The sequence below is a fragment of the Silurus aristotelis genome (genome assembly GCF_946808225.1).
Source record: "Silurus aristotelis genome assembly, chromosome: 22".
Taxonomy (NCBI): Eukaryota; Metazoa; Chordata; class Actinopteri; order Siluriformes; family Siluridae; genus Silurus; species Silurus aristotelis.
Window position 1 is genome coordinate 18,783,029 of NC_139595.1, and position 12,500 is coordinate 18,795,528.

A 12,500-nucleotide genomic window follows, 5' to 3' on the forward strand; every position below is an offset into this window, starting at 1 on the left:
ACACACACACACACACACACACACACACACACACATTAAACATTCTCTTTGCCCTAAAGTACATTATTAATAATACAATGTAATGTTTGTCCTGTTAGTGTTGCCATAGATCAGCGCTGTACTGTAATAATAATAATAATAATAATAATAATAATAATTAACAGGTTGTTTACAGTGCAGTGTTTCTGCTAGCATTTATTTTAGCAGAAAAACAGATAACTTAAAAAAAAAACAGAACTTAGACTTAAGACAGTTCATTGGTAGGACAGATACAGTTTCTAAGAGACATGTCTCTGTACCTGGATGTCCAGAGTGGAGAAGTAGCTGTTCAGGTGTTCGGGGTCGTTGATGTCGGGTTCGGAGCACACAGGACACACCATGTCCCTGATGTGTTTATCTCTCACCGCGATAGTGAAGTGCTGCTTAAAACACTCACAGCACACAGAGCACTGACACGACGTCAGAGACTGCATCTGAGGGAGAGGAGGAGGAAGAGGAGGAAGAGGAAATGGAAGTGGCAAAAGGATGAAGTGATAAAAGTAAAAAGAGAAATAGGAGGAAGTGATGGAACGGCAGAAGAGTAAGAACAAGCAGAAAACAACTTGTAATGCAAAATAATAACAGTGATGTGTGTGTGTGTGTGTGTGTGTGTGTGTGTGTGTGTGTGTGTGTGTGTTACCTTGCTGTGAGGAAACAAGGACAGACAGATAGGACACTCTTTCGCCAAAACACGACGTATGAAGTCACGGTCATGTGACTCACGCACGGCCTGCACCACATCCTCCAGCGTGTAGGGGGCACCAGGGTCACGCAGCAGAGACAGGGCTAGCTCACAGCGCCCCCAGCTGGGCAGGTTGTACATGGCGAGGAGCCTGCGACACACGCGCTGAAACACACACACACACACACACACACACACACACACACACACAATCAATGCTGCTAATAATAAACATAAATTCGAATCCAGCTTATGCAGTTGAAACCTGAGAAGTGTGTGTCCTCGCACCTGTTTGTCTGGGTGGTTGATATCGATCGTGGGTTCGGGTTCATCGCTCCACATGCGCTTGTGGAAAGACTCCAGCAGGGGGCGCTGCAGCAGCACCAGTGCTCCTCTCACCTCGCCGCCACTCTGCCTCAAAGCCTCCTCACAGGCAGCCGTGTCAGTGAAGCCAATAGAGGCTAGCTCCTTTACCTAACACACACACACACACACACACACACACACACACGCACACGCACACGCACACGCACACACTTTCTTACTTTTCTTAATTTTTTCTCTTTTACTATAATTCTGCTCATTTTTTCTTACTTTCTTTCTTTCTTTCTTTCTTTCTGCTAATTTCTTGTCCTTTTTGCTTTTTTGCTTTCTTTCTTTCTTGTTCTGTTTTCTTTCTTTCTTTGCTATTTTTACTGTCATGCTGCCACCTTTTTTCTTTTACCACCATTCTGCTCATTTTTATTTCTTTTTACACACATGGTTGGAAAAGTTTGGTGTCCCAATACTTTTGGCCATATAGTGCAAGAAGTTCGCCTTTACGAGCACCGTATCCTGAAACTCACCCTAGCGAGACGGTCCCTGAGCGCTTGCCGCGCCGCTTTCTCGTTGTCGCCCCCTGCTGTGAGCCAGGCCTGCTTGGCCTCGGCTCTGGATAAAGGCACTGAGGTCTTCTGGAGCTCGTTGTGGTGCACGGCAGATGTTTGGAGAGGTTTAGGTTCGTGCTGGAACGAGGCAGCCATGGCACAGATCTCGTCCAGCCTGTGCGGCAACTCCGTCTTTAGCCAATCATACGGAGTCCCGCTGATCCCACCCGAAACCCGCAGACTCGTGTACACCTCTTCGGGGCTCACGCCTTTCCCCTCACCCTCCTGAGATAAAAAGCTAAATAAATAATAATAATACTATATCTTTGTTATTCTAAAAGTTTGAAGGTTACGTACTCGGATCAACGTGATCAGTTTAAGACCCTCCTCCCGCATCAGTCTCTGCCTCTTCAAATCCGGATCCTCCACCGGCTCAATTTTCGGAGTGATATTCTTAATTGGGGAAGGTGGGCGGGGTTTTGAAGGTGAAGGGGTGGAGTCAGATCTGGCCAGGTCGCACATTTCGCAGCGGGGCGACGGCGTGTGGTTGGCGTAAGTACAGAACTGACAGATCCACTGAAACGCAGAGAAATAAAAAAAAAAAAAGGAAAGAAATTAATAGAAATAAGAATGGGATGCTATAAATTCACACAGATGGCTGCTTAGCAGGTGTCTCTTTAAGTTAAAAATATAGTTTGCACGTTTGCACTGGTTTGTGAACGGATAGACGCGATAAGCAACACAAAAACAATGCAGACAAAGTATTAAATAAAATCATGCCTCTTAATATTTAGAAAGAAAGGTTGTTTTTTTCTAAATATTAATAATATTAATAATAATAATAATAATAATAATAATAATATATTTCTATATATTACTTTATGGAAGGTATTGGGTTTATGAAGAATTTTGTGTAGAAGGAGGATTATTCACTTCCAAATTAAATCACTTTCACAATAGCGACACCCACAGGTGAACAGTGTGTAGTGTTATATTTCATGACATGACTTGATTCATCTAAATGGCACTTTAGGGTTTCACTCATCAGGATTTGATTGGAGATTTGGAATTTGAAGAGCGTTTTAAAAAAAAAAAGCTACTTTTTCCTCTCATTGTGGACGGAAGGCCAAAACGGAGAGAAAATTACATATTTTCAAACGAAAAAATATCAGTGTGGACGCGGCCTCAAGCAGCTCATGGGGTGGGAAATGTGCCATAAAGGTTGAGTGTACCTGCCCGGTGTCGAACAGTCCTGCAGGAGCCGGCGTGGGTCGCGAGGGCGTCACGGGAGGGCGTGTAGCCAGACGGGGGCGCTCACACACCTCGCACAGTATACTGCTGCTCGAGTTCACCACAGTGCAGCTCTTACACTGCCACTCTGATAAAACACGCAGCAAACCGTGAACAAGCTTCAATTCACACACACATAATGTTTCACACCTCAACTTGATTTACATGTAAATGAATTCTTAGGCACTTAATAATTTCTTACATTTCAGATATAGCACAAACAAAACGGTTGAATTTAATTACTTTTTTGATTGATTAACATATAAATTAAAGCATATAAGAATGCAGCTTGGCATTTTATTCAGAACTTCTAAACTCTTCCTGTAGCAAAAACCCTACATGGGGACTAGTTTTTAAATCATGAAGAAGCTTCGGGTGCAGGAGAGAAGCTCTGTATAACGTTTACAGTGTTTTAGCCCTGAGCTCCACACCACGGACAGAATAAACGATGTGCATCGTGATAACTGACCTGTGATGGTAGACGGCTGTGGAGGATCTTCCTGTACAGCCGGGGCGGCTGCGGCCAGACGGGGGCGCTCACAGGTGTTACACAACACCTGCTGCATTGTGTTCACCGTGGTGCAGTAGGAACAAAGCCACGTGGCCAGAGACGCGCTGCGAGGGGAGACATTAACAGCCAGCGGGGTTATTTTGCGTTCTAAAGCTACATCTTTCTAACTATACTGTATACAGCCAAAAGTATTGGGACATCCGACTTTTCCTGCCATGTGTGGTCCTTTCACATTGTCTTATCACAGTGAGATCCACACAAGTGTTTAGAATGTGGGAAGAGTGGAGGTTATTATAACAGCAAATGGAGACTAAATGTGGAATGGTACAGCGTTCCTATATATAGATACATGAAGTCCCGAAGATTTTGATTCATATGAAATGCTGTGCAATGAACAAAAAAAACTTATGTGAGTTTCACCTGAGTGTTTTGGAGGTCCTCGGGGCCGCCACTGGGATCCTCTTGTGTGTTGCACGAGCTGGGTGTGTGTGGAAAAGACGGTCGCACTCTGAACACAGACGCTGGCAGCAGGTAGCGCAGTGTGCCGCCACGGGTAGGATCCCACAAATGCTGCAGTTCTCTTCACAGACAGCTGAGGAAGACCCACAAACTCTTTCATACATAAATGATTTAGAAACACATTCAAATTTCTCTCTTCTTCCCCCCTTTAAACTTTCTGAAATTTTGTGATGTAAGAAAAAGCCAGCTTGTGTATAAGACGAGCGTTTACCTGGTGTCCTGGTGGGTGTGGGGGAGGAGAGAGACAGCAGTGCTGAGGGTTGGGATGGAGACAGAGTGGGCAGAGTGGGCAGGGAGAGTTTCTCCCACGGTGTTTCACTGGACGGAGAAATGCCTACAGCGTCTGTTCTCACATCATTATCACCGTCCTGTCAGAGCGACACATAACCACGTCACATAATCAGGGCAAATGAACACTTCACGTAAGATCACAATCATGTCAGATAAACACGTCGCATAACATCACATAATCACACCACACAACATCACATAATCAAGGTCACGTGATCACGTCACAATCACGTCTCATAATGACATCACACACAGTAACCAAGTCACATTATCAGGTCACATGATCACGTCACATCGTCCGTTAATCAATAAAGAACGCTCTGCTTGGTGAACTTTTGTTGGTCTCTCTTTCTTCCAGCACAGAACCAGAGAGACTTGTTACAGTCACATACCCACGCCACATAATAACGTCACATAATTACGTCATACACAATTATAGAAAGTGTGTATTGTGTGTGCTGAAATACCTTCTGAGCGAGAGCTGGGATGAGTCTCTCGAAGAACTCCGGGTGAGGATGAGCGTCCTGCACAAACAGCATATTATTGTTATTATTATTATTATTAATATTATTATTATAGAAGCACGTGACCCTGACCTTGATGAGCATGTCCAGCTCTACACGCAGACTCATGACCTCCAGCGTCACCGAGGCCACTTTGGCAACATCCGGCTCTGTGACATCATCGGGAAAACTCAGACCGTCCGGCTGCTGATTGGTGTAGCCATACAGACACAGGACAGCCCGTCCTCCCTGAGAGAGAGAGAGAGAGAGAGAGAGAGAGAGAGAGAGGGGGGGGGGGGGGGGGAGAGAGAGAGAGAGAGAGAGAGAGAGAGGGGGGGGGGGGGGGGAGAGAGAGAGAGAGAGAGAGAGAGAGGGAGAGAGAGAGAGAGAGAGAGAGAGAGAGAGAGAGAGGGAGGGAGGAAGAGAGAGAGAGAGAGAGAGGGGGAGAGAGAGAGAGAGAGAGAGAGAGAGAGAGGGGGGAGAGAGAGAGAGAGAGAGAGAGAGAGAGAGAGAGAGAGAGAGAGGAGAGAGAGAGAGAGAGAAAGAGACTCGTTAACTTCCACAACTTTGGGATTTTTTTATAATATAAATGACATGTTTTATAATACGTTTAAAAAAATCCCAATCATATAAATTATTCCAAAAATTTCGTTTTGGTATTTTTGTATTTTTTTTTTGTTCATGTATTTATTTGGTTCCATTTTTGGGGCAAATAAAAAAAACTTAATGCTAAAGATTACATTTATCAAATAAAATCTGTAATGACTTCTGATTAAAACTTTATATTTATATTAATTATCATATAACAAAATGTATAAAACAAATGTAGACTTATATGTATTTATTAACATTTATATTACTTTTATTATTATATGATCGTTTATATGATGTACATCATTATATTGATATATTTTATATATATTAATATTTATTACATTATAATAACATTATCATGTTATTAACATGTTACTCATCTAAATTACTAACAAAATTAAGGCATTAATTCTGTATTTTTTTTTTTATAAAAGAAACTTTCATAAAAAAACCAAACCTTTCCTCATTTTTGTTTTTTAATGAGTGTGAAAAGCTTCAGGGTTCAGGGTTTCAGGGTTTGCTCACTTGAATAGCGTCCACCGTGGCCCTGAACACCGGGTTGTTGTGTTTCACCGTGCGCCAGTACTTGGGTCTGTTGGGGTTGGTGAGGTTGGAGCCGTACTTCTCCAGGATGTTGAGCGCTGTGGACAGTTTCTGCAGCGACGTGATTACCTGAGGGGAAAAAACAAACAAAAAGTAAGGCATTAAAACTACACCATTACCTCTGCACTACTGCACTACTGTAATAGACAATCACCTCAGTCTTGTTGCTTCCAGCACTGTTTTCTTTCAGCATGTTCTCTGGGGCAATGTAACGATATTTCGCTGACAGAGGCAGAGAGATGTTGGCCACAGCGGAAACGCCATTTCTGATGTCCTGCACAGAACCGGCTCTGGATAAACTCGCCTCGACCCGGCTTCTCAATTCCTCCAACTCTTCTGACAGCGTCATCACCTGGAAAAAGAAAGACACACACAGACACACACAGACACACACAGACACACACAGACACACACACACACACACACACACACACACACACACACACAAACAAGGAAACCTGAGAGGCAGCTGAGCATTCTCACACTCCCATAATGTTCTACATTTACTACCCATTTCTGATCTAATGACGTTGTCAAAAGTCAGAGCTTTCGTGATTCTTCATTGTTTAATACAGATGTGTAGCTGAAATACGAGTCTGGTGATTAAATACCTTTTAAGAAACCAATTGAAAATGTATTCCATAACCAAAAGTGTAAATGAAATGATCAAGATTATTCGTTTAAGCTCTAAAGGTTTGCTGTAATAAGGAAATAAACAACACTTCTACCTCGGAATTACAGCAATTTTCTTTGATCCTTTGAATCCATATACTTGAAAGACTTTTGTTACAGTTTATTCTGTTTAAGTAAATGAATGTTAGTATTTTATAGCAAATAATAATCCATTGGTTTGCGGAAATTCTATTTTTAGACAGATAATTAAAAGTGAAAGTAATATAAACAACGCTGGGCTGCTTGTTACTTCCGTATTTGTAAAAAGTCACGCCCCCTTCGTTTTGATTGGCTAAGAGTGCATATACTAACCAATCATAGCTCAGGAGTAAAGGCGCAGCAAAATCGATTGTGGGAGTCGATTCAACGAGGCATTTCTACACACCGGACTACACCAGAAAAACCTACTAATAAAAATTAAACACACTCTTTTATCATCGATAGTAAAAACGTATTTAGAGTGACAAAGGAATCTCCTACTGTTTTTTCCTTTGTGCGTAGAATCGACTCACAATCGAGCCCAATCAAAGAATCGACTCCTTATAAAGAATCGACTCCCTATCCAAGCTACCGTTTTAACGTGTCTAAAAATTCAACACAATTTTTCGTTGTTTCATAAAATGAAATAAAATAGTACAAATTTAAAAAAACGTGTAGGTTTAAAAAAAAAAGAGCTCAGGCTTAGCATGCGTTTACTAGCAAAACATCTAAAACACACACACTGACATTGACACGCACACTGACAGTTATGCGTTCATGCAGAAATATTTATTCATATAATCAATTGAGCTATAAAAGCTCGTATAATCGTTTAACTCTGTGTTTAGAAGTGTCACTTACTGCGCACTTGAATTTGGCTAATCAGCCAGCTCTCGGGTTTAGATACAGTATAGTGGCCGGTAAGGTTTAAAGTAAAATGCGTTTCGGTTTTTTACCGCCCTCTTCTGGAGGTCTGCGGTAGTGCATTGTTTATTTCGCATTTTTTTATGAACTACATGATAATTACATACATTTACATGCTGTAAAATATATTGTAATTGTTTATTTCGATTTACAAAAGGGCATGTGAGTGAACTGAAGAGAAATCTAAATAGAACCAATAAATTGTTGTGACCACCCTTTGGCTTTCGGTTCCTACTTTTGCACACTTTGTACAGGGTTTTTGTTCATCAGTTTCATATGTACTGTAGGTTCAAACCCAGATATTAATTAAAACAGAAACAGCTGTGTAGGAGCTTCAAACTGGGTGAGGAACAGCCAAACTTTGCTACAAAGGTGATGTTACGGAAGACAATTCAATGTTTCAGGTGACACACCATGGCAAGACTGAGCATAAGGTAGTTCTACTGCATCAGCAAGATCTTTCCCGGGCAAAGATCTCAAAGCAGACTGGGGTTTCAAGATGGATTTGCTTATTAAGCTATTTTGAAGAAGCACACAAGAGGGTCATGTTGAGGAGCATAGACGCAGTGGGCGGCCAAGGAAATTTAATGTAGCAGATAAAAAATACATCATACACACTTTCCTTCACTTTTAGGAGATTCTAGCAGTGCCATCAGGAAAGACCTAGCAGAGAACAGTGGGACCCAAATACATCCATCTACTGTCTGGAAAAGTCTGGGCTCAAGTGGTCTTCATGGAAAAATTGAGGGCCAACGTAGAAATAAGGCTTAGTGACTTAACTATGCATGGAAACAGAGGGACTGTAGTGCAGACAAATGGCAGCAGATGTTCTGCCAAATATTTGGCTCTAGAAAACCAACAGGTTGTTTGCTGAAGGGCTGGAAAGCGTACACCAATGAGTGTCTGCAGGCAACAGTGAAGCATGGTGGAGGTTTCCTGTAAGTTTGGAGCTGCATTTCAGCAAATGGAGTTCAGACTGAGAAATTCTGGCAGATACTTCTCCATCATGAAGTGCCATCAGGGAGGCCTTTGATTGGCTCCAACTCTAATCTGCAGCAGGACAACGACCCCAAACATACAGCTAACATCATTAAACACCATCTTCAGTGCAGAGAACAAGGAGTCCTGGAGGTAAAACTTCTGGCCCCCACAGAGTCCAGATCTCAACATCATCAAGTCTATCTGGGATTTGAAGCAGCCTACATCTACAGAAGATCTGAGGTTAGTTAAAAAATAAATGAACACTTCTACTATTTGAAATTGATCTCACTTTACAGTATTTTTTCACTTTTCTTCACTTCTTTACATCTGCATGATTCATCCAACTTCCTACCCCTGGATGGAGTTCTCTTCTCCAGTAGCGCACTCTGCAGCTGAGGATGGTTCTACTTAAACAGCCTAAAGATCCATGAAGTTACTAAGCAACTGAAGAACTTTGAGGATTGATTTGGACTGTAATTAATGTCAACAGTCTGCTACAATGGCTGAAGACCACAGTTTGCATGATAGAACCTCAACAATAATGGAAGTGTAATGAATGGACATTCTGTGTTGAGGATGAGGACGGGTTCACTATTGAGTCTGGTTCCTCAAGAGGTTTCTTCCTGATGACATCTCGGGAAGTTTTTATTTATTTATTTATTTTATTTTATTGTTCTGTGTATTCGGTATAAAAGCGTGTCTCCCGTCACGATCACGGGAAAACAATTAGCTATGTCGTTCCATAATCAGATAATCTGATCTAAAAAAAAAAAAAAAAGCCTGATCTGGCAACCTGGTTCTTCTGACTGGTGGAAAGGGATGGTCTGGGATTTCTGTGACGACATCAGTGTGACGACTTCAGCTGGGTTCTGTATTTATGTTAGAAGAACCGAGAGAGGAGTTAGATGTGTGTGTGTTTTGCAAAAGTCGGTCAGCTGGTAATTTGTGTGTAAGTGTGTGTGAGAGTGTGTGTTTTAGAAATCATCTTGACCGGAACAGATCAGAACTTTTTTTTTCCCATCGGGGTGGTCAGTATCGAGTCCCGGGCGTCGTGGCGATGCACATCGTGGTGGAGTTCTTCGTGGTTTGCGTGAAGGTGCTGTGGTCGTTCGCGGCGGCGGCGGCGCGGTGGCTCGTGAAGCCGCGGGAGAAGCACGTGCGAGGCCGCGTGTGCGTGATCACCGGGGCCGGAAGCGGACTGGGCCGCCGGTTTGCGCTGCAGTTCGCGCGCCGCGGCGCCGCGCTCGCGCTCTGGGACATCAACCGCGCCGCCAACGAGGAGACCGCCGAGCTCGTGCGCGAGGTCTACAGACAGAACAGCGCCGCCGACAACTGCAACACCTGCACTGGTGAGCCCACCATGTTCATTATGTTCCACCATGACAATGTGCCTGTGCACAAAGCCAGCTCAATGAAGATACACGGGTTGAAGTGGAAGATCTTCTGCTATAGATCTCCAATACTAAAACATGAATGAATGTGAATGCTGACTGCCTTCCAGACCTCCTCACCTTCTCACCTACATCACTACCTGACTTTACTCACACATATGTAGCTGAATGAATATCCACAAAATCTAGTGGAACATCTTCCCAGAAGAGTGGAGCTCATTATAAGAGCAAATTTGGAATGGGATGTTCAAAACAAAGCCCATAGCAATCTTCAGGTGTCCACGTGAAAAACACGTATCAGAACATGTAACAGGATTTATTATTATGTTATATAACATATTATTTGAATGATTTTTTACAGGCTCAGACATCAGCTTGAAGGAGACGTCACCCATCTTTCAGCCACGTGTTAACACGTACGTGTGTGACGTGAGTAAGCGTGAGAGTGTATACGCTACGGCTGAGAGGGTCAGAAAAGAGCTTGGAAACATCACGTTCCTGGTGAACAACGCAGGCGTGGTTTCAGGACGTCACCTCCTGGAGTGTCCTGATGAACTGATTGAGAGGACCATGATGGTCAACTGCCATGCCCACTTCTGGGTAAGTAGCAGGACGTTAGTTTCCTTCCCTGGTGGTCAATCAGACGAATTTATCAGGGGTTCATTTTCTTTTTTTGTCTTTTACAGACCACGAAAGCTTTTCTCCCGAAGATGCTGGAGCTGAACGAGGGCCACATCGTGACCGTGGCCAGCTCTCTGGGTCTCTTCACTACGGCCGGTGTAGAGGTGCGTCTGTCTCTGGTGTTCCTGCTCTGTGATTCTGATGTGAACGTATTGTTTTTTTGGTGCAAGTCTTCATCCTCTCGCTGCCGTGTTTTTCTCGCAGGATTACTGCGCCAGTAAATTCGGCGCCATCGGCTTTCACGAGTCCCTGAGCCACGAGTTAAAGGCGTCTAACAAAGACGGGATCAAGATGACCCTGGTGTGTCCGTTCCTGGTTGATACGGGGATGTTCAAAGGCTGTGAAATCAGGTTAATAACTGTTTTACTAAAGTAGGCAGGAGTAGAGTTGAGTGCGCCCTCTAGTGTGCTGGAGGAGCATAAAAAACAAGAACATGACTTCATTTTTAGATGTTTTTTTAGGTAATTAAATGTTAAGATGTTCAAATGTGTGTGTGTGTGTGTGTGTGTGAAAAATAAAATAGGAAGCACTTAGGAATAGGAATGCATCCTGCTAAGAATTACCGTCTTGTTTCATTTTAGTTTTTTTGTCATGGGGTGTACAAACTTTTGGACAGACCTGTATATAATGTAATCCCAAATGTATTTTATGTATATTTTTCTTTTGGGAAAAATAAGTAGTCGAACTTATTGTTTATAAGATAATAATCGCTATAGTTATATAATTATTATATTATAATAATATGATTTATATTTAATAATGTTTTATTATATTTTTATTTGATACATTAAAATTAAATAAATTACATTTATTTAAAAAAAATAGATTAAATTAATATTTTATTTATAAAGTTTTTTTTCCCCGCTGACTCGTGTGATATGCAGAACTTCATCATCTTTTCTGTTTGTCTTTTTCTTGCACAGGAAGGAAATCGCTCCGTTTTTCCCGCCGCTGGACCCCGAGCACTGCGTCGAAAGAGCCATGAGAGCCATTCTGACGGATCAGCCGATGGTGTGCACGCCACGTGCCATGTATGTCGTCACGTTCATGAAAACGTGAGTATTTTAAAAGAAGTATCAAATAACCCTGTAGTGGTGTAAGAACTCTGTATTGATCTCCGCAAGTCATATAGCGGAGTTTTCCCGATGATATTACATCATAAAACCAAAGAGCCAATCAGGTTGCAGTATGCAAATTAAGCATCATAAAAAAAAAAATCAAATTTGAATTTTAGAACTGCCAAAGCAAATGTTTTATTGTTTAATTAAGAAAAAAATATCTGGTCTTTCTTAAGTTTTGTCTCCTGAGCTTTGAAGCTTCTTCCTCATGATGTTTCCTCACCCGCTGCTGATCTTTCTGTCACAGGATTTTGCCGTTCGATGCCATCGTGTGCATGTACCGCTTTCTCGGGGCCGATAAGTGCATGTACTCGTTCCTGGCGCACCGAAAGGAATCCACCAACAACAACGAGTCCAAGATCAGCATGTAGACCCTCTGGATCTTCTCACACGTTGCTGGATCGCCTCATGCCTAAAACCTTGTGTTTATTCGGGGGAAAAATCGGAACTCCTACTCTTTTTCTTCATAAATTGTTTGTTTATTATAGTTTACGTCTAATAACGGAATCATCTGCAGATTAGACAGATTAGACATGCCCTGATGTTGTATCTTCTACACCTTTATAATCACCTACGTTTTTTTTTAGAAAAAAAAAATCTTACAGGAAATAAATTTGGTGTTATATTATAACAAAATCGACAAACCAATCAGATTTCAGAATGCAAATGAATCCCTGGTGGGGAATACATTTATTATTTTTTTTAACATGTTTTTTCAGCAGTGTTTATTAGATTACTTTTAACATAACCCTGGTCTTGTACTGTCTTCATTAACCGTAAATAAACTCACAACACCGGGTGCATAGAATTACGGAATATCGTCCTCCAATCAGGACACGTTGTTTTAATTTTGTCT

The 12,500-nt window shown here is 42.1% G+C and overlaps 2 protein-coding genes across 3 annotated transcripts in view; one reads left to right on the plus strand and one right to left on the minus strand.

Moving 5' to 3' along the window:
• The window catches only part of rnf31 (ring finger protein 31), a 12,281-nt gene extending 4,778 nt beyond the window's left edge, over positions 1-7,503 (minus strand). Inside the window, exons 1-14 of one of the 2 annotated variants that reach the window (XM_083525610.1) lie at positions 7,411-7,503; positions 6,053-6,250; positions 5,821-5,967; positions 4,795-4,950; positions 4,666-4,722; positions 4,119-4,275; positions 3,809-3,980; positions 3,347-3,492; positions 2,820-2,965; positions 1,945-2,163; positions 1,567-1,872; positions 1,010-1,195; positions 680-886; positions 300-473 (exon numbers count right to left, since the gene is read on the minus strand). In XM_083525610.1, the coding sequence (XP_083381736.1) occupies positions 300-473; positions 680-886; positions 1,010-1,195; positions 1,567-1,872; positions 1,945-2,163; positions 2,820-2,965; positions 3,347-3,492; positions 3,809-3,980; positions 4,119-4,275; positions 4,666-4,722; positions 4,795-4,950; positions 5,821-5,967; positions 6,053-6,247 (2,268 nt within the window). In that variant the 5' untranslated portion in view covers positions 6,248-6,250; positions 7,411-7,503. Of the gene's footprint in view, positions 1-299; positions 474-679; positions 887-1,009; positions 1,196-1,566; positions 1,873-1,944; positions 2,164-2,819; positions 2,966-3,346; positions 3,493-3,808; positions 3,981-4,118; positions 4,276-4,665; positions 4,723-4,794; positions 4,951-5,820; positions 5,968-6,052; positions 6,251-6,626; positions 6,833-7,410 lie in introns of those variants that run through there. The other variant, XM_083525611.1, reaches the window with a different exon arrangement.
• A 1,775-nt stretch (positions 7,504-9,278) lies between these two features.
• rdh10b (retinol dehydrogenase 10b) lies at positions 9,279-12,228 on the plus strand. Its single transcript, XM_083525975.1, has 6 exons — positions 9,279-9,803; positions 10,207-10,445; positions 10,532-10,630; positions 10,731-10,876; positions 11,450-11,581; positions 11,892-12,228. Exons 1-6 carry the CDS (start codon positions 9,332-9,334, stop codon positions 12,013-12,015), a joined length of 1,212 nt encoding a protein of 403 aa, XP_083382101.1. The 5' UTR covers positions 9,279-9,331; the 3' UTR covers positions 12,016-12,228.
• The last annotated feature ends 272 nt before the right edge of the window (positions 12,229-12,500 follow it).